The sequence below is a fragment of the Sapajus apella genome, unplaced genomic scaffold (assembly GCF_009761245.1).
Source record: "Sapajus apella isolate SASKATOON/1434 unplaced genomic scaffold, GSC_monkey_1.0 scaffold11, whole genome shotgun sequence".
NCBI classification, from domain to species: domain Eukaryota; kingdom Metazoa; phylum Chordata; class Mammalia; order Primates; family Cebidae; genus Sapajus; species Sapajus apella.
In genome coordinates, this window is record NW_022436951.1 from 31,965,753 (window position 1) to 31,988,172 (window position 22,420).

General features: G+C 40.2%; 1 protein-coding gene across 1 annotated transcript in view; it reads right to left on the reverse strand.

Moving 5' to 3' along the window:
- MARCHF6 (membrane associated ring-CH-type finger 6) overlaps positions 1-16,675 on the reverse strand; it is a 77,161-nt gene extending 60,486 nt beyond the window's left edge. Inside the window, exon 1 of the mRNA XM_032279099.1 lies at positions 16,401-16,675. Coding sequence (XP_032134990.1) covers positions 16,401-16,419 — 19 coding nt within the window. The 5' untranslated portion in view covers positions 16,420-16,675. The remainder of the gene's footprint in view (positions 1-16,400) is intronic.
- Positions 16,676-22,420: the final 5,745 nt, after the last annotated feature.

Below are 22,420 nucleotides of genomic sequence, written 5' to 3' on the forward strand. Positions count from 1 at the left end.
TTGCCAGTTTGCAGTGGTTTTTCTAGAGGCTACATAAGACAATAGAATGAATGCAGCTAGAGATGAAAAGACCCAGCTGCTTCTCATTAAAGTAGATATTAAAGAGATCTGCAAATATAAAACAAATCCACTCTTTCCTCATCAATTCTGGGGGGAATATTATTTTCATGAAAAACAGTATTTATATTAATACATAATACATGTTGTTATTTTAAAGCAAATTAATAAATACTTCCAAAATTCTTCTTAAAGGAGTTCGTCAAGAGGAAGAACAAGTGCATTAAACCATTTGTTACTTTAAGTGGTTTTGATTACATGAAAACAATGACAGCCCAGGTCTCAAGCGGGGGAAAAAAAAATCCTAAAGGGAATTCTAACATATCATTATTTCCAAACAGTATGAACAACTCTTTAAAATCTCTCTTGTATCTATTTTCACATACAGTCTATTGTATAATGAAGTATAAAAAATTCTAATGAATGAATTAATGATCACTACTGCTATACACTTTTAAGTCAAAACATATTTTATAAAACTACCGAAATGATCACATTTCATAAAGCATTATACCCACTAACAATAGTGCACAGACATGATAAAAGAATAAAGATCTTTAAGATGCTATGGGTTTTCTCCCCCTCAGTTGGATCTTAAGAGAAAAAGGAAGAAAAAGAAAAATTTCTGCTCCATTATACAGCAGAAAACATCAAAATCCAAAACAGTGTCTTTGTGTTCTCAAAATTAATTTTAAGTAATTAACTGGCATTTCATCTTGCATGTCCATATGTCTCTTTTTTTGTTTTTTTTTTTTTTGGCCTACACACATTGGCAACAATAAAAATTACCATTTTGAAATCTTTGTGGGGGGTGGGCATTATGGGAGCACACCACCACATTCGGCTTTTTTAAGAGATGGAGTCCCACTATGTTGCCCAACCTGGTCTCAAACTCCTCGCCTTAGGCAATCATCCTGTCTCAACCTCCTGAATAGCTGGGATTATAGATGCCAGCCTGCAGCTACTTGCACATCTTCTAATTTCTACTTGGCATTATGTTCTAGAAACTTTAAAGAAGGCATTTTAAAAGACTAGTCACTGCCTAAAAGAAAAAAGAAGTATAAAAAACTACAACATCCATTTATTACTTTGACATTATTTAAGAACTACCCTTTATTTAATTACCTACTGATATGGTTTGGCTGTGTCCCCAACCAAAAATCATCTTGAATTCCCACGTGTTGTGGAAGGGACCCAGACAGAGGTAACTCAATCATGTGGGCAAGTCTTTAGTGCTTTTCTCGTGATAGTGAGTAAGTCTCACGAGATCTGATAGTTTTAAAAAGAAGAGTTCCCCTGCACAAGCTCTCTCTTTTTGCCTGCTGCCATCCATTAAGAAGTGACTTGCTCCTCCTTGCCTTCCACCAGGATTGTGAGGCTTCCCCAGCCATGTGGAACCGTTAAGTCCATTATAAATCTCTTTCTTTTGTAAATTGCCCAGTCTTGGGTATGTCTTTATCAGCAGCATGAAAACAGACTAATACACCTACACCATTGCTACACACAGTTCTAAGCATTCTGAATGTATTCCATCATTTAATCCTCACAATACCAATCTCATGGTTCAGGAAATTGAGGTTGAAAGGGGCAGGGTAATGTAACATATCTAAGGCCATACACGATTAAGGAGAAGGCAGTATGCAAGAGACCTAGAATATTACTGAATTGTCACTCTTTCAGAACACTGGCTGGAAATCTCAGAATAGCTAATGCTATTTCAGTTACTGAGAACCAAGTAATTATGAAGGAAGCAGCAAATGAGGATTAAAAGCTAGCTCCCAATTCCAAGAGTACTCTCCTTTTGACCTTATCATACTTCTTCCCCCCAACTACCTTCATCAAGCAATGATTTTATCTTGAATGTTTTATTTTTTCATAATGTCAATATTCTATTTATCTGCTCCTCCAACTTTACAATATTCTCCCATTTGCACAGTAGACTGCTCCCTCTAGTAAAACATCTATTACTGAAATATAAAGATAAAAAATAACCAGGTAGTACAGCAGCTAGTTAAAAAGTAGTTTTATTACTGCCAACCTGAACACTTCCACAGTTTACCAAGTTCTCTTTCTTTATGAATTATCTGTTCAAGTTCTTTGTCCAGCTTACTAATTAAGGTCTCAACAATAAGAAAACTAAAAAACAAACCAGCTTTGTGCTGGGCTAGGTTGAAAAAAAGAGAGAGAGACAGAGACAGAGAGAGAGAGAGAGAAAATGGTTTAAAAAAATCAGCAAAAAATCTAAACACATTCACCAAAAGAGGAATAAAAAATTTTTAATGTTCAAGTCATTTCAGGAAATGCAAATTTAAATCACAAGAAGACAGTGACAGCTGTACAACAAGGTGTACTCGATGCCACTGAAATATATAAACATAGTTAAAATAGTAAATTTTATTACATATACTTTACCACAAAAATTTTTAATAAAAATCACAGTAAGGCCAGGAATGGCAGCTCACGCTTATAATCCCAACACTTTGGGAGGCTGAGGAAAGAGGATCATTTCAGCCCAAGTGTTTGAGACCAGGCTGGACAACACAGGGAGGCCCCCGTATCTACAAAAATTTAAAAACTAGCAGGGTATGATGGCACTTGCTTGTAGTCCTGGTCAGGAGAATAAGGCAGAAGATTGCTTGGGCCCAGGAGCTTGAGGTTGTAGTGAGCTATGATGGCACCACTGCACTCCAGACTGCGTGATAAGCAAGACCCTGTCTCTCAAAATAAATAAATAAATAAAAAGGCTATGGCAGGAAAATCACTTGCACCTGGGAGGCGGAGGTTGCAGCAAGCCGAGATGGCGCCACTGCACTCAAGCCTGGGCAACAGAGCAAGACTCCATTTCAAAAACAAATAAAAAACTCTTGGGCTCAAATGATCCTCCTGCCTCAGCCTCCAAGTTGGGACTATACATGCACACCACCATGCCCAGCTAAATGTTTATTTTTCGTATAGACAGGGTCTCACTATCACTATGTTGCCCAGGCTGGTCTTAAAGGGCTCAAGCAATCCTCATTCACTGGCCTCCCAAACTGCAAGAATTACAGGCATGAGCCAATGTAACTGGCCAAGAAGTGATTAACCTTTTGATGCTTTAAGCTCTGAGGTTTAGGGTAGTTGTGACTACGACATAACTTAGCTGATCCTATCTTATACAGAATCTTAGCAGCTTTGCAAAAACATGAAGCAAGTACTACTCTTACAAACATACAAAATCAAAAAAATAATAGCCTGTTTTGTATACTAATTCCAATCCCACCATTCAAAACCTCAACAGAGTAACAAGGCTAAGGCTACAGAAAGAGCGAAGTCTACAAAAGGCTCAGCTTGAAGTCCTTTACAAAAAATTAAATCATGAAGTAGGTTCTGTGGCAGGTTGAGGCTCCCATCAGACTCACATGCAGTAATTACAAATCTTGCTTAGGCCAAAGTCAAGGCAATGCAACTTGCTTGTTATGAATGCAAACCTACTTATAAACAATATGGCAAAGCTCTTCCTGGTTTGCAAAGGGAAATTTCTTCCATTTAATACTGTGGCAATTTTTGTTGCAGTATTTGGATACCTAAGTATCTTTACGCAAGCATACCTTTGAAAAATTCCAGTATAGAGCTTGGCTCAATAAATAAGTGGGTTGTTTTTCTTTTTTAATAAAAAACTTCAAATCCTTAGTAATCTTCCAAATTCTTACGGAGATAGCCCAGGAGATGAGAAAGAAAGAAAACAACAACCAATGAGAGGAGGTTATCAAATTGGAGCCTACTGTGGAAGTCAGCCCATTCCATCAGTTTTTCTAGCCAACACTACAGTTCAACAATTTATCCTAAGTGCCTACTATGAGGGAAAAAATAAAACTCTAAGTTTTGGAGTACATGTTATAACTCTTAAGCTATTATCTATCTTGAAAGTTCTTTGATGTAAGACTTCAAAATCTCTCCACTTCTCTTCTGGTGACAAATTGGTGATAATTTAATATACAAAGGATTATTATTACTAGCAGACTTTACTTTGTAGAACAGTCTTAAATTTACAGACTAAATGGATCACTTGAGTCCAGGAGTTTGAAACCAGCCTGGCCAACACGGCAAAACCCCATCTCTACTAAAGCATAAAAATTAGCTGGGCATGGTAGCATGCATCTGTAATCCCAGCTACTCAGGAGGATAAGGCACAAGAATCATTTGAACCCAGGAGGCATAAGTTGCAGTGAGCTGAGATTGCACCACTGCATTCCTGCCTGGGCAACAGAGCAAAACTCAATCTCAAAAAACAAATAAACAAAAAATATGTAACTATTTGGTAATACAGAAAAAGATGTAACATTTTTAAATGACCACACTCCTTTACTTCCAACTAGGTAAAAAGACCATAGCCTAAAGGAGAAAATGCAAAAAATGACAGCCACTATAATTGGTTAGATGAGAACATGGGTAATTTTTCTTCCTTCCTCGTCCCCAAATACCTAGTGTTTCATTGCTACTTTTACAATTACACGCAGAAAAAAAAATGTTTAACTGCTCCAATTTTACAAAAAGATTTCCTTTTTCATGGTGAAAGTATACCTATAAACAAAATATGTGAGTTTGGGAATTAGGTCTTGCAAACACAGTTCAAAAATTCCAATTCTCTATGTACCCTAAAGTTGATTTTAGCTCACCAGATTACTATCATTACTATATTAAAAATTCACCTGATTGTGCTGACTTCAAACTATACTACAAGGCTATAGTAATCAAAACAACATGGTACTGGTACCAAAACAGAGATATAGACCAATGGAACAGAACAGAGGTCTCAGAAATAATGTCACACATCTACAATCATCTGATACTTGACAAACCTGACAAAAACAAGCAATGGAGAAAGGACACCCTATTTGATAAATCGTGTTGGGAAAACTGGCTAGCCATATGCAGAAAGCTGAAACTGGATCCCTTTCTTATACCTCATACCTTACACCTTACATAAAAATTAACTCCAGATGGATTAAAGATTTAAACATAAGACCTAGCACCATAAAAACCCATAAGAAGAAAACCTAGACAATACTATTCAGGACACAGGCATGGGTAAGGACTTCATGACTAAAACACCAAAAGCAATGACAACAAGAGCCAAAACAGACAAATGGGATCTAATTAAACTCCAGAGCTTTTGCACAGCAAAAGAAACAATCATTAGAGTGAACCAGCAACCAAAAGAATGGGAAAAAATTTTTACAATCTACCCATCTGACAAAAGGCTAATATCCAGAATCTACAAAGAACTTAATCAAAGTTACAAAAAAAAAAAAAAACATCAAAAAGTGGGCAAAGGATATGAACAGATACTTTTCAAAAGAAGACATCTTTTTGTTTGTTTGTTTTTCTTTTTAAAAGACATCTTTATAGCCAGCCAACAAACATATGAAAACAAGCTCATCATCACTGGTCATTATAGAAATGCAAACAAAACCACATTGAGATGCCAACTCACACCAGTTAGAATGGTGGTCATTAAAAAATCATGAGACAACAGATGCTGGAGAGGACATGGAGAAATAGGAAGGCTTTTACACTGTTGGTGGGAGTGTAAATTAGTTCAACCATTGTGGAAGACAGTGTGGCAATTCCTCAAGGATCTAGAAATAGAAATACCATTTGACCCAGCAATCCCATTACTGGAATTATTAAGGTGGGACTGGGGAAGGAAAGCATTAGGAGAAATAGCTAATATACCCAAAGGATTGAAAATCATTCTATTATAAAGACACATGCACACGTTATATTTATTGCGGCACTGTTCACAATAGCAAAGACTTTGAACCAACCCAAATGCACATCAATGATAGACTGGATAAAGAAAATGTGGCATATATACACCATGGAATACTATGCAACCATAAAAAAGGATGAGTTCATGTCCTTTGCAGGGACATGGATGAATCTGGAAACCATCATTCTCAGCAAACTGACACAAGAACAGAAAACCAAACACCACATGTTCTCACTCATAAGCGGATGTTGAACAATGCGAACACATGGACACAGGGAGGGGAACATCTCACAATGGGGCCTGTCAGGGGGTGGGGGGCTTGGGGATAACAGGGGGTCGGGAAATTGGGGAAGGATAGCATCAGGAGAAATACCTAATGCAGATGATGGGGTGATGGATACAGCAAACCACCATGGCACATGTATACCTATGTAACAAACCTGCATGTTCTGCACATGTACCCCAGAACTTAAAGTATAATAAATAAATTTTTTTTAATTTAAAAATAAATAAAAAATTCACCTGTACTGTTGGTCCTGGAAACCTGAAAACTGTACTTTCTGGCCTCTTTGCTAACTAGGCTTGAGTTAGTCTTGCCAATGAGAAGCACTTCAATGAGATCAGAAGCAGCAGCGAGGCCGGGCACAGTGGCTCACACCTGTAATCTCAGCACTTTGGGAGGTCAAGATGGGTGAATCACGAGAGGTCAGGAGTTCGAGACCAGACTGGCCAATATAGTGAAACCCCATCTCTACTAAAAATACAAAATTAGCCAGGCGTGGTGGCATGCACCTGTAATCCCGGCCACTTGGAAGGCTGAGACAGGAGAATTGCTTGAACCTGGGAGGCAGAGGTTGCAATGAGCCAAGATAGCACCATTACACTCCAGACTGGGTGACAAGAGTGAAACTCCATCTCAAAAAAAAATAAAAAAAAAATAAAAATAAAAAAAAGCAGCAGGGAAACAGCGAAACCATTTTCTACTCCTGGTTCTAAAAACTAGCAGTTGCAGCTAATGGCTGGCACTGCAGACTCCTGCCAACAGATATAGAAGTCATGGTAGTGATTCTGCCAGCAGCAGTAGGCAACATCAAGCTCACGTATCCCCTCTCAACTCCAAATTCTCCTCCCTTTCAGTCCCTGTTCAGTGATAGGGACGCTAAGCTGGTTTTTTTTCTTTTCTTTTTTTCTTTTTTTGGGCAGGGGCAGTTAAACTTTGTCAGTGTAGAGTGCTGGAGGGATATCTAAGGTGAAGGGATATCTAAGAAGAAAGGGATGTTTTCTAGCTCCTGTCACACCATCAGTAGTTTTGTTTTAATGACCACCTTCATACAGCCCTAGTGATGAGGATCCAGCACACTCCAGGACTCGTACAGGTACACACAGTGATATTCCAACTCCCTCTGCATACCTGCCCATCAACCTTGGCTCAACTGTACCCTGGAAGGTGGTTTTCTGCTCCCCAGAAGAAGTGGTGTACCGCTTTACATTCCCACCAGCAGCATATGAAAATTTCAACTGTTCTACATCCTTACCAACACTTGGTATGGTTAGTCATTATATTATCATTTTAGCCACCCTAATAGGTAGGTATGTAATGATATGTCACTGCAGTTTTCTTAATGATTTTACTGAGATATAACATACATGTCATAAAGTTCACCAATTTAAAGAATGCAATTCTGTTGTTTTGAGTATATTAACAGTTATGCAACCATCACCATAATCTTTTAGAGCATCACCATCATCCAAAAAAGAAACCTTGTAACTTTTAGTGGACACTTCCCACTCCATCGGCTCCCCCAGTTTCAGACAACCACTAATCTCTCTTTCTATAGATTTGCCTATTCTGGACGTTTCACACAAATTGGATCATAGAAAATACGTTCTTTTCCGACTGGCTTCTTTCACCTATCCTAATGTTTATGAGATTCATCCAAGTTGTACCATTCATCAGTATTTCATTACTTTGTATTACTGGGTAATATTCCATTTTACGGATAGATCACATTTATCCACTCATCAGTTGATTTGACTATTATAAATAATACTGCCATGAACACTCGTGTACAGGTTTTTATGTGAATATACATTTTGAATTCTCTTGAGTATATACCTAGAAATAAAATTTCTGGGTCATATATTTACTCAGTTTATCTTTTTGAGGAATTACAAAAGTCAGTCACACTATCTTACATTCCTACCAGTAACAAATGAAGGTTCCAATTTTTCTACAATGCTCACCAACACTTATCTGTTCCTTTTTATTATGGCCATCCTGGTGGGTATGAAGTGGTATCTCATTACGGTTTTGACTAACGATGCTTAGCATCTTTTCATGTGCTCAATAGCCATGCACATATATTTTTATTGAAGTGTCTATGCAAATATTTAGGCCATTTTAAAAACTGAGTTATTTGTTTTCTTATTACTGAGAGTTTAATATACTCCAAGTTCCTTATAAGATACGTTTTCTGTAGCCTGTCTTCATTCCGTTAACAGTGTCTAATTTTGAAAGAAATTCTGAATTTTGATGCCATCCAATTTATCCACTTCTTTTATGAATCATGCTTTTGGAGTCATACCTAAGAAATCTTGGTCTAACAAAAGATTACAAAGAATTTCTCCTACATTCTCTCCTAGAAATTTCATATTTTTTCATTAAGGTCTAACATTTTTTTTTTTTTTGCCTACAGCTATTCAACTATTCAGTATCATTTGTTGACAAACTATACTTACCCTTTATATTTTATGGAATTACTTTTGCACTGCTGTCCAAAATCAACCGTCCATGTATGCATGGATCTATTTCTGGACTCTCTATCCCACATTATCAAACCAATGGACTTTAATTTAACTGTTGATTTAATTTTTTAAGGTGATTGACATGTTTTCAGATATGACATTAAGAAGCCACCACCTGTCAAGTTTTGACATAATATCAAAGAACACACAGACATGAAAATATTCATCCCTTTTCAAGGTATATATCTGTGTGAAGCCAAAGTTTTATATACACTAACCAAAACATAACAAAGTGACTGCAAAGGCAGAGATGAGAATTCAGTTGTCTTATGATAATCCAGAAAAAGTTATTTTATTAACATATATTGAGTTTGTGATTTTTAAATATTCTAATTTTGTTCATTTTCATTTATAATATGGTAAATATCTTTATCTTTATATATATAAAACCCACATAAACAAAAGTATTTTGGATCCTCAATGTATCAGTGGTATTCAAACTGTTCCATTTAATAGAAATGCCTCCTGGCACTTTCAATGACTTGGAATGGAAGAAATGAAACATGCAGAAAACATCATTGGCACAGGTCCTAAATACAGAGTAGATATGTACCCAATATTTTGTAAATGGACAAGTAATCAAATAAGACATGGAATCTCCACATATTCTATTTCAAAAGTGTTAGAACTGCACCCTAAAAAAGGTAAATTTGTGTGTAAATTATATTTATTAACCTGATTCCATCTTTACAAAATACACTAAGGTGACAGAAGAGAAGAAGAAGAGACAAGAAAGTACAAAGGATATCATAAGAAAGTTGTTGTAAGAAATAAGTGTACAGGGAATGCTTCAGTCTTCCAAGTCTTCAAGAATTCATGTCTATCATGAGCTGAAATGTTTTCCCCCTCCCCATGTAATTCATATGTTGAAGCCCTAACCTGCCATATACATAATGTGACTATATTTGGGGACAGTCTTTAAAGAGGTAATTAAGTTAAAATGGGGTCTTCAGAGTAGGCCCTAAACCAATATGACTTGCATCCTTAAAAAAAGAGATTAGGAAATAGAGGGAAAACTACATGAAGACACACAGAGAGAAGACCACAGGAAGACACAGAAGACAATCATCTACAAGCCAAGGAGAGAGGCCTCAGAAGAAACCAGGGCTGCCAACACCTTGATCTCAAACTTCTAGCATCCAAAAGTTGAAAAAATAAATCTCTTAAGCACCCAGTCTGTAGTACTTTGTTACAGCAGCCCCTGCAAACTTAAACAATGTCCGAAACTGAACTACTTATCTCTTTCCATTCCCATTTGAAAAAATCTAAAAATCAATCATTTTTAACTCCTCCTCCCTATATTACCTCTTCAATAATTACTATGTTCTATTAATTCTACCTTGGTCTATTTCTTCTTTTCTATTCTTTCCATTCCCTCTACCTTAATGTAAACTCCCATATCTTACCTAGCCTACTGCAACAGTATTCTAAAATACAGCCTGAATTAGTAAGTTTTCCCTTATGGGTCTTACTTCCTATTCACTTTATAAGAACTTTTTCTGTTCTACCTACATTATACTAAAAATAAGTGATATTCATATCCTTAGAGGACAGAAGTAAAACCCACTAAAGTAAGCCTGGCCTAGAAGAAATGGGAAGTAGGTGTCTGGAAGAGGATAGCCCAACAATAATCACTCACAGGACTTCAGCCTAAAAAGTATTTTAATTCAATAATGTAGCAGATCTCTTTTGGACTGTCTTCTCAGATCAAAATGGACACAGCCAGTCATGATTCTTATTCTTACATTACCTTTCCCACCACCATCCAGCTACCTGGATCAAGAGGGTAGGCCACTGACCCAAATTGGGCCAGTGAGAGTCTAACTTCCAGAAATTGTAAGACAAACACAAACGTGTCTTAAACAACCAGGAAAGAGATAAACTCAGTAGCCCTGGGAGATTGGCTTCAAGAGCTCCACAGATACCAAAACCCACAGATGCTCAAGTCTCTTATGTAAAACAGCATATTTTCAAGTAACTTATACACATCCTTCCATATACAGGTGACCCGTGAACAAGGGTTAGGGGCACCGTCCTCCCACACAATCAAAAATCCACATACAGCCTGGGTGCGGTGACTCACACCTGTAATCCCAGCACTTTGGGAGGCTGAGCAGATGGATCACCTAAGGTGAGGAGTTAAAAAACAACCATGGCCAACATGGTGAAATCCTGTCTCTACTTAAAATACAAAATTAGCCAGGCCTGGTAGTACATGCCTGTAATCTCAGCTACTCAGGAAGCCGAGGCAGGAGAATCGCTTAAACCTGGGAGGCAGAGGTTGCAATGAGCTGAGATCATGCTACTGCACTGTAGCCTGGGTAAAAAGAGCAAAACTTCATCTCAAAAAAAAAGGTCCACATACAGCTTTTGACTCCCCAAAAACTACTCTACTAACAGCCTACTGGTGACCAGAGGCCTTACCATAACATAATACAATATAAACAGTCCTACGTTACACTAGGTATTATTAGTTCTCTAGAGACGATTTAAAGTACAGTAGATCTGTGAACACCTCAGTTTGAACTGCATGGGTCCACGTACACATGGATTTTTTTTTTCAATCAATATATTGGAAAATTTTTTGGAAATTCACAACAATTTAAAAAAACTTGCAGATGATCTGTGTAGCCTAGAAAGAGTAAAAAAAAAAGAAAAAATTATGCCATGAATGCATAAACTGTACGATATATATTGTATACTGTATTATATGCTGTATTCTTACAATATATAGTAACGTATTATATACTGTATTCTATATACTTTATTCTTACAACAAAGCTAGAGAAAAAAATTAAAATCAGAAGGAAGAGAAAATATATTTACAGCACTGTACCGTATTTACTGATATCTATCTGTTTACAAGATAAATCATTCTGAAATGGCCACCAACCAAGCAACAACCTTCAATCTACGGCACATATGAAGCAATTCTATTTTTTCTCATAATGTCATGCCTTTTCTCAGCTTCCTGGAAAACTTCCAGCATCACTAGTGGCACCTCATATGGATCCAATCATGTTATTCAAGGTTTAAGGTACTGCACTAAATGCAATGAAAAATACACGAGAATCCAGAGAGATACCTTTTACCACATGCAATTTACTGGAGAGTTGAACTGCTCATGCAGAGGTGATTAGCTTCACAAGGTGTTTTAAGTGGACAGGATACTCCCAACACTTGAACTCACAAAAACAGCAATGGAAGGTGGCTACAAAATTATTACAGTAGTACAGTAAGCATTTCAGTTAATTTCATGCAGTTATGATTTGATATTGTATCTTCAAATTTGTTTACATCTCTCAACTGTGAATGGCACCATGTACAGTCTCCATTACATTTTTGTGTGTATACATTTTGATAGATATTAACATTTCATGACAGATTTGTATATATTTTATGACAGTGAGTAAAATACACTAGTATCTACATATATTTTATGCATTAATGACAAAGCTTTTTAACTTTTTACTATTTCTAGACTATACAGTTCATCTGCAAGTTTTTTCAAATTGTTGCAAATCTCCAAAATTTTTCCCAATATATTTATTAAAGAAAAAAATCCATGTGTAAGTGGACCCATGCAGTTCAAACCCATGCTGTTCAAGAGTCAACTGTACTTTAAATTATCTCTAGATTACTTACAATACTTATAAATGTTATGTAGTCATCATACTATACTGTTATAGGAATAATGATTTTAAAAAGTCCGTACATGTTCACTACAAATGCAACCATCTATTTTTTTCCAAGTATTTTCCACCTGACATTGGATGAATCCACAGAAGTGGAACCCACAGATACAGAAGGCTGGCTGCATATCAAGAAAATTTATGTCTCACCTCAGCTCAAAACCCTCCCATGGCTCCCTATCCGACTAAAGTAAAAGTCGACGAAGTCCTACATGCTCACTCCCCATTGGCTCCATGATCTCTCTGACCTCATATTAGACTTACTCTTCTTCCAAGTCTTTTACTCCATTACAGCTACACTGCTCTCCTGGTTATTTCTTGAACACTCTAGGCATGCTCCCATCTTAGAGACTTCACGTAGGCTATATTCCCTCTGCCTGGAAATCTCTGCTCAGACTACCTGCGTGGCTAACTCCTTCTCCTTTGCTCCTTCTCAGTAAGGCCTTCCTTTACTGCTATATTTAAAACTGCAACCCCTCGTGAGCCGAGATTGCACCACTGGACTCCAGCCTGGGTGACAGAGCAAGACTCTGTCTCAAAAAACAACAACAACAACAACAAAATGGCAACCTCTGCTCTCACATCCTGGCACTTCTTACTCCCTCCCAATTCACTGTTCTCCATGGCGTTTATAACCTTCTAGTTACGCCATATAATTTATTATATGTTTATTTTGTCTTAAGCTAATAACTACAATGTAAGCTCTGTGAAAGAAAGGATTTTCTCTATTTTGTTCCCTGCCTAGCCCAAATGCATAACGTAAAATAGTGCCTGGCTCATAACAGTGTTCAATAAACACTTAACAAATAAATGCACATATGCTTGGTCACAAGCATGCCAAACCAGTGAAAGGTGATGTGTGGTAAGAAACATACAGCAGACATGTCTGGAAACAAAGAAGACCATGTGGTTCTAGAAAGAGAGTAACTAGCTGTCTGATTCTGACAATTTTCTATCCTTTTAACTCATTTCTTCCAAATCTAAGTTACCTCACGTTTTGCCATAGTGCCTATGGAACATGATCAACCACAAAACTCTTTAGCTTCACACCTTTCAAATGAGTAGGTTCCATAAACCATAAAGGACAACAGCTTTGATACCCTGTAAAAAAATTACCAAGACTTTGTATTATGTTCTGCTAATATAACTAGCAATTTAGCAAAATGGAGGAAAAAAAAAAAAAAAAAAAAAACTTCAGCTTTGTATTTCTGAGCTGAAATGTGAGCATTCTATGGCAAAATGTTTAATATTATCTTTGAGAACTTCACATAAACACTTACAACACTTTAAGCTGTACTGCTTTTCCTTTAAAAAAAAAAAAAAAAAAAAAAAGAAAGCGTATCCTTGAGCAATGGGTAGATTTTTCTCTGAAACCGAGAAATTTCAGTGCACTGCAGAATCAGACTCCTAAACCCATAAAATGAGGAGGGCAAATGTCTAAGGTCTCCAACTCTGAAGCTGAAAAATGTGAGGATGGATAGCAGTTGACATTAACACATCTGCATTCATACAAATAACATATCTACAGTAAGAATGATTCATCCATCCCTGTATTATGAGAATAGATTAAAAACCTGTTGATTTTACAAAAATTAATTTAATACTGAAGACACTTTAGTGAGATCTTTAAAATCTAGCAAACAATTATGATGAAACGGCCAAGTCAGAACTCAGTATTACTATAAATGCACAATATTCTGAGCATTAGATTATCATATATGGTACCATCAGAGGCAAGCAAGATGCTGTTTTTAAAAGGAAGGGAAGATTTACACACTATATGCATGGTTGGTGTTTTTGTAATATTCTTAATCTCTTTACTCAGAATATTAAAATATGTTTTTAAAGAACAGAGAACTGGCCAGGAGTGGTGGCTCACACCCATAATCCCAGCATTTTGGGAGGCCAATGCGGGTGGGTCACCTGAGTTCAGGAGTGAGAGACCAGTCTGGTCAACATGGTGAAACCCCATCTCTACTAAAAATGCAAAAATTAGCAGGGCTAGGTGGCACGCAGGTGGAACACACCTATAATACCAGCTACTCAGGACGCTGAGACAGGAGAATCACTTGAACCCAGGAGGTTGAGGTTTCAGTGAGCAGAGATTGAGGCACTTGTACTCCGGCCTGGGCAACAGAGCAAGATTCCATCTCAAAAACAAACAAACAAAAAAAAACACAGAGGACCACAACAGTATTGGTGTTTGCAAAAGTAAGTGATAGTGATTTTTTTTAATGTTGTTTTATGTTTGCCATATTTTGAATATCTCCTACCAAAAAAAACTTCTAATCAGATTTTAAAAACCTAAGTTGCATTTTTTAAAGAAATCATATACTACACGTTTAGTCTTCAGCACATTAGTTATTTTAATAGGAAACAGTGTTCAATAAATGTCATGTACACCTTATCCTGACTATAATTTTACAAGGGAAAAAATATATTTAAGCACTAGAAGTATGATGAAAATATTTATTTCCTGATTCCATACATACTTCGAGTGCAATTCCTGAATTACCATCTATTACTATCACACCATAAAAGTATCCAAGTACCAATCCCCAGATCAAAAGAATAAGAATTGAATATAATACGTCCGTACCTGTCATGTGATAAATAAATACATGCCTTCCTAGATTTATTCATTAAAACTTGAATCTAAAAGGATGTGAAACCTACGTAGATGGAAATTTACATGCAAGGACCACCTGTCAAAAACAAAGTAGTAATTCCCAACCTTCAGCAGCTTCACTTTACTATTTTTTTCCAAAGGCATCTCTAGTGGCGATTAGCTACACTCAGTGTATATAATAAATACACAGTGGTATAATGAAAGGGAAACTGTTTGCAATCAGAATGCCTAGGTTCAAATCCGTCTCTTACTACCTGTGTGACCCTTCGACATGCTATTAAAATAAGCCTAAATTTCCACATCTATAAAAGATAATACCTACCTATTCCACAGGCCTTTTACAAAGATCAAACGCGAATGTACAGCAAGTGCCACATGTCATTATAGTTGAGGTTTTTATTAAAGGTAAGACTTCTTTTTTAAAAAAAATCAACTCATTACATAGATAATGTCAAACTTTTTTCGCTCATTACTGCACTCCATGACTGCGTTTGATAATGCATTTTCACTGAAAACCGCCAAACAGCAACCAGTAAGGATGAAAGACGCTTATCCCCCCATAAATATACCTAAAGTAGAAAAGCATTTGCACTGATAACTAGAACATAAAAAATGCCAGAATCATTTACTAATTTCCGCTATAAATTCAGCACTCATTTAAAAACATCTAAAAGCACAGCTGGTCAAAAATAATCTACTACCGTCAGTGGGTAAAAAAAAATGCGCTTCAAAACACATAAGGTGTGGACGTCATATCTTATGTATACATTTTACAAGGGTCAGTTTGTTCAAAGTAACCGTATCCAAAACACACGCAATCGCAAAACAAACAGAACCCTGCTTATAGGTGTCAAGGATTTAAAACCAAATGGATCACAACAAAACAAAAGAGCCTTCCCCTCCCCGTTCGGTCAACAGATTCTCGAGCAGCAGGCCAGCCGAGGACCGGGCTTTTCAACAAGGGTCAGCTCACGCCACTCGGCCGTCACCTGGCGGGGTATTTTTCGCGAAGTTTCAAAGTCAACAAAGAAGTTCTGTGGCGAGGGGGTAGGGCCTGGCGGGCGACAGCAGCAGGACGTAAAGAAAGACAGAACCCGGTGGGGGAAGGGTGCGGAAAACGCCCCCGGACTTCAGCGGTGGCGACAGCGGCCCCGTCCTCTGGGCCAGCGCGCTACGGCGGGGGAGAGGGAGGCCCGCAGCAGCCCCGACGCCCCGGCCCCGGCCCCGGCCCCAGCCCCGACCCGGCAGGGTCCCCGCCCCCCTCGGCGGCGCGGGCGGGAAACGGCGAGGGGCACGCGAGGGGTCACCTTCCGCTCCCCGGCCCAGAGGCCCCGCGGACGGGCAAACGGCCCCGGCACCAGCCCCGCCGCGATCCCGCTGCCCGCCTCGAGCGCCTCGGGCCCGGCCGGGGCACGAACCCGGGCGCCGACGCAAGGGCTCGGGCGCGGCGGCGCCGCCGACTTACCTTCCTCGGCGGTGTCCATTTTGTCTTGGGGGGCGGCGGTGACGCAGCCAAGAGGCTCCCGCGGCCGGGCGGGGAAAGAGGGAGGGGAGGAGGAAGAGGGAGCTGGGCCCGGGCAGGTGCTTGCGCTCAGGTGCGAGAGAGGAAGCCAGAGGAAGGAGAGGGGAGAGGGAGAGGGAGAGAGGCTGACAGAAAGCTAGCAACAGGGGAGGGGGAGGGACGGGAGCGCCGAGGGGCGAGGCCTGGGCGGGGCTCCGAAGCGGAAGAGGCGGGAGCGCCCCAACGACCGACGGCGTCACTTCCGGCAGCTGCGACGCTCACGCACTGCGGGCGGCGGATGCGGGGAGGAACCCTTGCTGCGGGGCGCGGCGAATCCCTGCGGGCGCAGGGCCAGCTGGACTAGTCGCCGAGGCTGCGCGGGATCGCGAGGCCGAAACCTAATTAGGAGCTGAGCTTTGATGGCAGCCTCTGGAGGGACAAAGAAGACGCAGAACTGCGGGAGGTGGGCGCGAGAGCCTGGCGCCCGCACCGGCCGACGTGCGAGACTATGGTCCCTGCGCGGGTGTCCTCGGAAGGCCGGGAGGTGCCTGTTACCGTGCGCCCCCTGCTCCCGCCCCGGGATGCCGAGGCCGAGTGGCTAGAGTGGGCCTAGGCATCAGCATTTCTGTTTGGCGCCTGGGCAGTTGTGGTGCACGTTTTGAGGAAGTACTAAAGCCTCACTGAGATCAATAAGGCAAACGCTGACTTCACCAAAATTACTCCCAGGGAGACTTCTGCATTTGGCTGGAAGAACTATTTGAGTAAACCGCTGAGGCTGGGGTTTGAAACATAATCCTCCTCTAAGGGAGATCGGTTCCAATACCCTGAGTTAGAGACGCTTGCCTGGGCAGAGCTAAGGGAAGAGTGATCAAAGACCAAGCTCTGCGCCTGTCAGCACGCCACCCTCCCTCAGTGTAATCCTTGACTGTTTCTCTAAATGAAGAATTACTTGGAGAATACAAATTAGAAGGGCCGCCGCGTTAGAATTGGCTGAGTGGGAGCAGTCTTTCCAACCTCGAAAAATGTTTAAACGATATGCAGATGACCTAGCACAAATAAAAAATGCTAGCAACCGCTGTTCTGTGTGAGTAGAGGAATTGGGAGGACCCCTCTCCCAATCTTCATCAAACAGAGTAAGGTTTAAAATAAAAATAATGAAATACAGCCCTTCAAAAAGAGCGGTGCTTGACTAATGTTACTGATGTCACTCAGGTTACTCAAGGCAGGAAAGAAATCTAATTCTACGTAGTAACCACTGATTTCAAGGACTGACCCTGAAAATTAAGCAGACAGCCATTCTTTAAATATATTTTTTGTTGTTGTTTGCTTATGACTTTCTTTTTTTTTTTTTTAGATGGGTTCTCACTCTGTTGCCCAGGCTGGAATGCAGTGGCGCGATAGCGGCTCACTACAGTCTCACTATGTTGACCAGTATGGTTTTGAACTCCTGTCTTTAAGCGACCCTCATGCCTTGGCCTCCTGAAATGCTGGGGTTACAGGCATGTGCTGCTACGCCCTGCCTAAATATGCTTTTATATACTACCTCTCAAACTAAATTTAAAGACAGCTTTTCCCCCTAGCCCTTATCCATCTGATCCAGTTCCAGCAAGAGCTCACCCTCCTGTAAGACCTGTAGCAGAGCACTTGTTGGCCTGCTGAGACTAGGGCCAAAGATCAGGACCATCAGACCTATAAGATGTTATATAGCATAAGGGCAAAGCATTCTGAAAGAAAGACTGAGACATGCTGGAGGAAGTACATTCTGTTAATCCTAACCTGGACCCTCGGAGCCGGAGCCAGGTTAGGATTAACAGAATGTGTGTGTATGGGAGGGTGGGGTAGGAGAGAACCTTCCTTTTGTCTCTAGGTACCTTCCCTTGTGATGCTCAAAGAAAGTTAACCTTTTAACCAGTTCGCCCTTCTGCATAGTAATTCCTTCTGGAATTGCCCTGACTTTTTGCATTCAGACTTTAGGCATTAAACGTGAGTAATAAACCAACGTTTGTTGAGTCCTCACTGTGTGTCGGCACTGGTTCTCACAACAGTCCTTTGAATACATGAGTCAGTCATGCCTCTCTTGATTGTCATTGAGAGGACCTCAACTGTTAGGCAGAAGGGACAAATGTACTGTTGATATGGACATACGGCAAGAAGGGGGAGACTGCAAGAAGGGGAGGTTCTCTCCACTCCCCAATACATTCCATTGATCTTAATTTGGTTCTGGCTCTGAGGGACACATACCTGCTCTTAGCACTACTAGTTCTTCCTCCAGCAAGTCTCAGTCTTTCTTTCAGAATCCTTCACCCTTATGCTATAAAACATCTGATAGGTCTGACGGTCCTGACTACTAGAACGAGACTGCGTCTCTGCCCCCATGCCTCAGCTCTGCCTCTCTGCACACTGGCTTCAGGCTGTTGGACCAGCATCCTCCATATGTCTGGAAACAAGGCCACTGATAGCTCCCAACATTTCATCTTCTGCCTCACCATCAGACAGGCGAAGTAAGGGTGACGATCTCTAGTCCCAAGTTAAAAATTCTCAGGGAAGGATAGTTCATTAGTCCAGTGAATTGCCTGTCCCTGAATCAAATGACTGTGCCAAAGATCTGGGATCTTTAAGAACATGGACATTGTCATGTTCTTGTAACTGCCATGTTCAAGTAAGAACAATGGGCATTACCTTATGGAAGTCGAGAAAGACCGTTTCCCCCAAGAAGGGGTAGGACAAAACAGTGGATGTCCATTAGAATTAGAATTCTCATTGTCTAATCAAGAAAAACACTTTTTTTTTTGAGACACTCACCCAGGCTGGAGTGCAGTGCACGATCTTGGCTCATTGCAACTTCCACTTCCCTGGCTTAAGTGATCCTCTCAGCTCAGCCTCCCAAGTAGCAAGTAGCTGGGACTACAAGCATATGACACTCAGCTAATTTTTGTTTTTGTTTTTTTTTGGGGGGGGTAGAGATGGAGTTTCACCATGTTGCCCAGGCTGGCCTTGAACTCGGGCTCAAGCAATCCGCCTACCTTGGCCTCCAAAGTGCTGGAATTACAGGTGTGAGCCACTGTGCCTGGCCAAGAAAGATGCTTTATTAAAGACATAGTATACCTACAATTCCAGCCTGTGTGTGTGTGTGTGTTTACTGTGCTCTGAGAATACTGTGGTCTAGCAATGCTGGCTTTCCATACAGCAATAAGCAATGAGTAAGAGGGGAAGTGTAGGAGGACGCAGTGTAATTTTTGAGCACTAACTGTAACAAACTAGCAATGACAACTAACCAAACTCCCTATGACGTCCAGTGAACATCCATAGCAATCCTGTGAAGTAAATATTATGCACATTTTACAGATAAGGAATCAGACTCACAGCTGATAAGTAATTAGCCCTCAGTCATACACACAGCAGGAAAGGAAGCAGAATTAAGCGACAGGACTGTCTGACTCCAGGCCTCCCAGTTTTAAACCTCGGGTTTGCCATTAGCAGTTACTCTCTTTACACTGCCTTTTAACTCAACTTTTTTACTGTGAAGTGGGTTTATATTAAAACATGTGACTTGGCCCGGTGTAGGTGTGCACCAATAATCCCAGCTACTTTGGGTGTCTGAGGCAGGAGTCTCTCTTAAGCCCAGGAGATTGGAATTTCAGTGAGCTATGATCAGACCACTGTACTCCAGCCAGGGTGACAGAGTGAGACTCCATCTCTAAATAAATAAATATGTAAATAAATAGAACCTTTGGCCGGGCGTGGTGGCTCACGCCTGTATTCCTAGCACTTTGGGAGGCCAAGGTGGGTGGATCACCTGAGGTCAGGAGTTCAAAACCAGCCTGGCCATCATGGTGAAACCCCATCTTAAAAAAAATAGAAAATAAAAATAAATAGAACCTTTGAATTTACAGAATTGCTGCTGAAGAAGCATGGATATGGTAATTAGGTAAAACACATTACCGTATATTAATGTTATTGACATTAACAGATTACTAAAGGCAATTTATGGCGTTATCTTAATAGTAAGCTTTTCCCCCTCTGTTCTCTTTCTTTTTTCTCTTTCTTTTTCACCTTCCCTTCATTCCATCATTCTTTTCTGTTTCTCTTACCTTACCCTCATGAGACCCAATAGTGATGGGGCAAGAACATGGGGACTGAAAAGAGGGCATGCAGGTGGCAGAGAGAAGACTGGTATGAACAGACAATTGATTATATTGAGCAAGTAAGTAAACATATTGAGACGACTGATGGCCATGTTTTTCCCTGTTGGAGAAAATGCAAACATGGAGAGGAGGAAGGCTAGAAAACCCTGAGGTGTTGATTGATTGGAAATGTACGTATCATTATGAACTCACTTTTTAAAATATAAATAACTATAGAAATATATATGGATGTGTATGTATCTCTATATATATTTATATATGTGTATACACATAGTATATTTTACGTATCTGTACTAGGAAATAAACCTATTTCCTGGTGTCATCCTATGAGAGGATCCATATGCAATGATAACCCAGTAGCTGAGCACACTGATTATACATATTTTGGTTTCTAATCCCATGCTCCACTAGGAGGAACCAGCACTCCTTGAAGACATGACAGATTTTAGGGGTAGAGTAGAAAAACAACGAGATGAGCCTGGAACATCTTGTGCCAGAAGTTAAGGAGTGTTCAAAGTCTGATAGGCATGTGCTACATGGACACAGAACCCAGCTCAAAGGGGCTCCAGTTGGCCAAATTATGTACAACTTGACTACAAGAGTACTTACGGTAGCATTATAGTTTATTGAATGTAATAGGAATTCACAAGCTCATACTGATGTAAATAAATAAATGGGGAGAAAGAAAAGCTGTGCATTTGCATTATAATGCCAACCAATCAATGTGGAAGGAATGTTACAAATAGAAGATCATTGGCCAACCATCACAGTGGAGTGACATTTTGATGAGGAACAGAATTTTGGCATGTTGTTGGAATATTTTCCAAAGGTTACAAAAGAAAAAATAGTAACTTTACAATGAAGACATCAACATGACTTGATGTTTAACATCACCAGTGATGGAGTGGATCAATGTAATGAGAAAAGCAAATTATGCCAAGAAAGCATTCCTGAGTCTGGTTATGAGGAAACTTCAAACCATCCTCTGGTTATGAGGATGGCTTCAGTTGGGGGTCATCCTACAGAATGTATTTTTCGAACTACTAAGGACATGATTAGACAAAGACCAAGGGACTGTTCCAGATTGGAGGAGACCAAAGAGACATGACAACTAAATGCAGTATATGTGTCTGGATGGGATACTGGACCACAATTTTTTTTTTTTTTTTTTTGAGATGGAATCTCACTCTGTTGCCCAGGCTGGAGTACAGTGGCATGATCTCAGCTGACAGCAACCTTTGCCTCCCAGGTTCAAGCAATTATCTGCCTCGGCCTCCTGGGTAGCTGGGATTATATGTGCCTGCCACCATGCCCAGCTAATTTATTATTATTAATCGAGACGGGGTTTTGGTAGAGACGGGGTTTCACCATCTTGGCCAGGTTGGTCTTGAACTCCTGACCTCTTGATACACCTGCCTTGGCCTCCCAAAGAACTGGGATTACAGGCATTAGCCACTGCGCCTGGTCCAGAAATTTTTTAAAAATATATTCTTTTTGTTTTTTGAGAGGGAGTCTCGCTGTGTTGCCCAGGCTGGAGTGCAATGGCACCATCTCGGCTCACTGCAACCTCTGCCTCCCGGGTTCAAATGATTCTCCTGCCTCAGCCTCCCAAGCAGCTGGGACTACAGGCACATACCACCACGCCCAGCTAATTTTTTGTATTTTTAGTAGAGACCAGGTTTCACCATGTTAGCCAGGATGGTCTTAGTCTCCTAACCTCATGATCCTCCCTCCTTGGCCTCCCAAAGTGCTGGGATTACAGATGTGAGCCACTGCGCCCAGCCTAAAAAATATATTCTTGGGACAGTTGAAAAAATTGAAATTTAAATAGATTCTGTG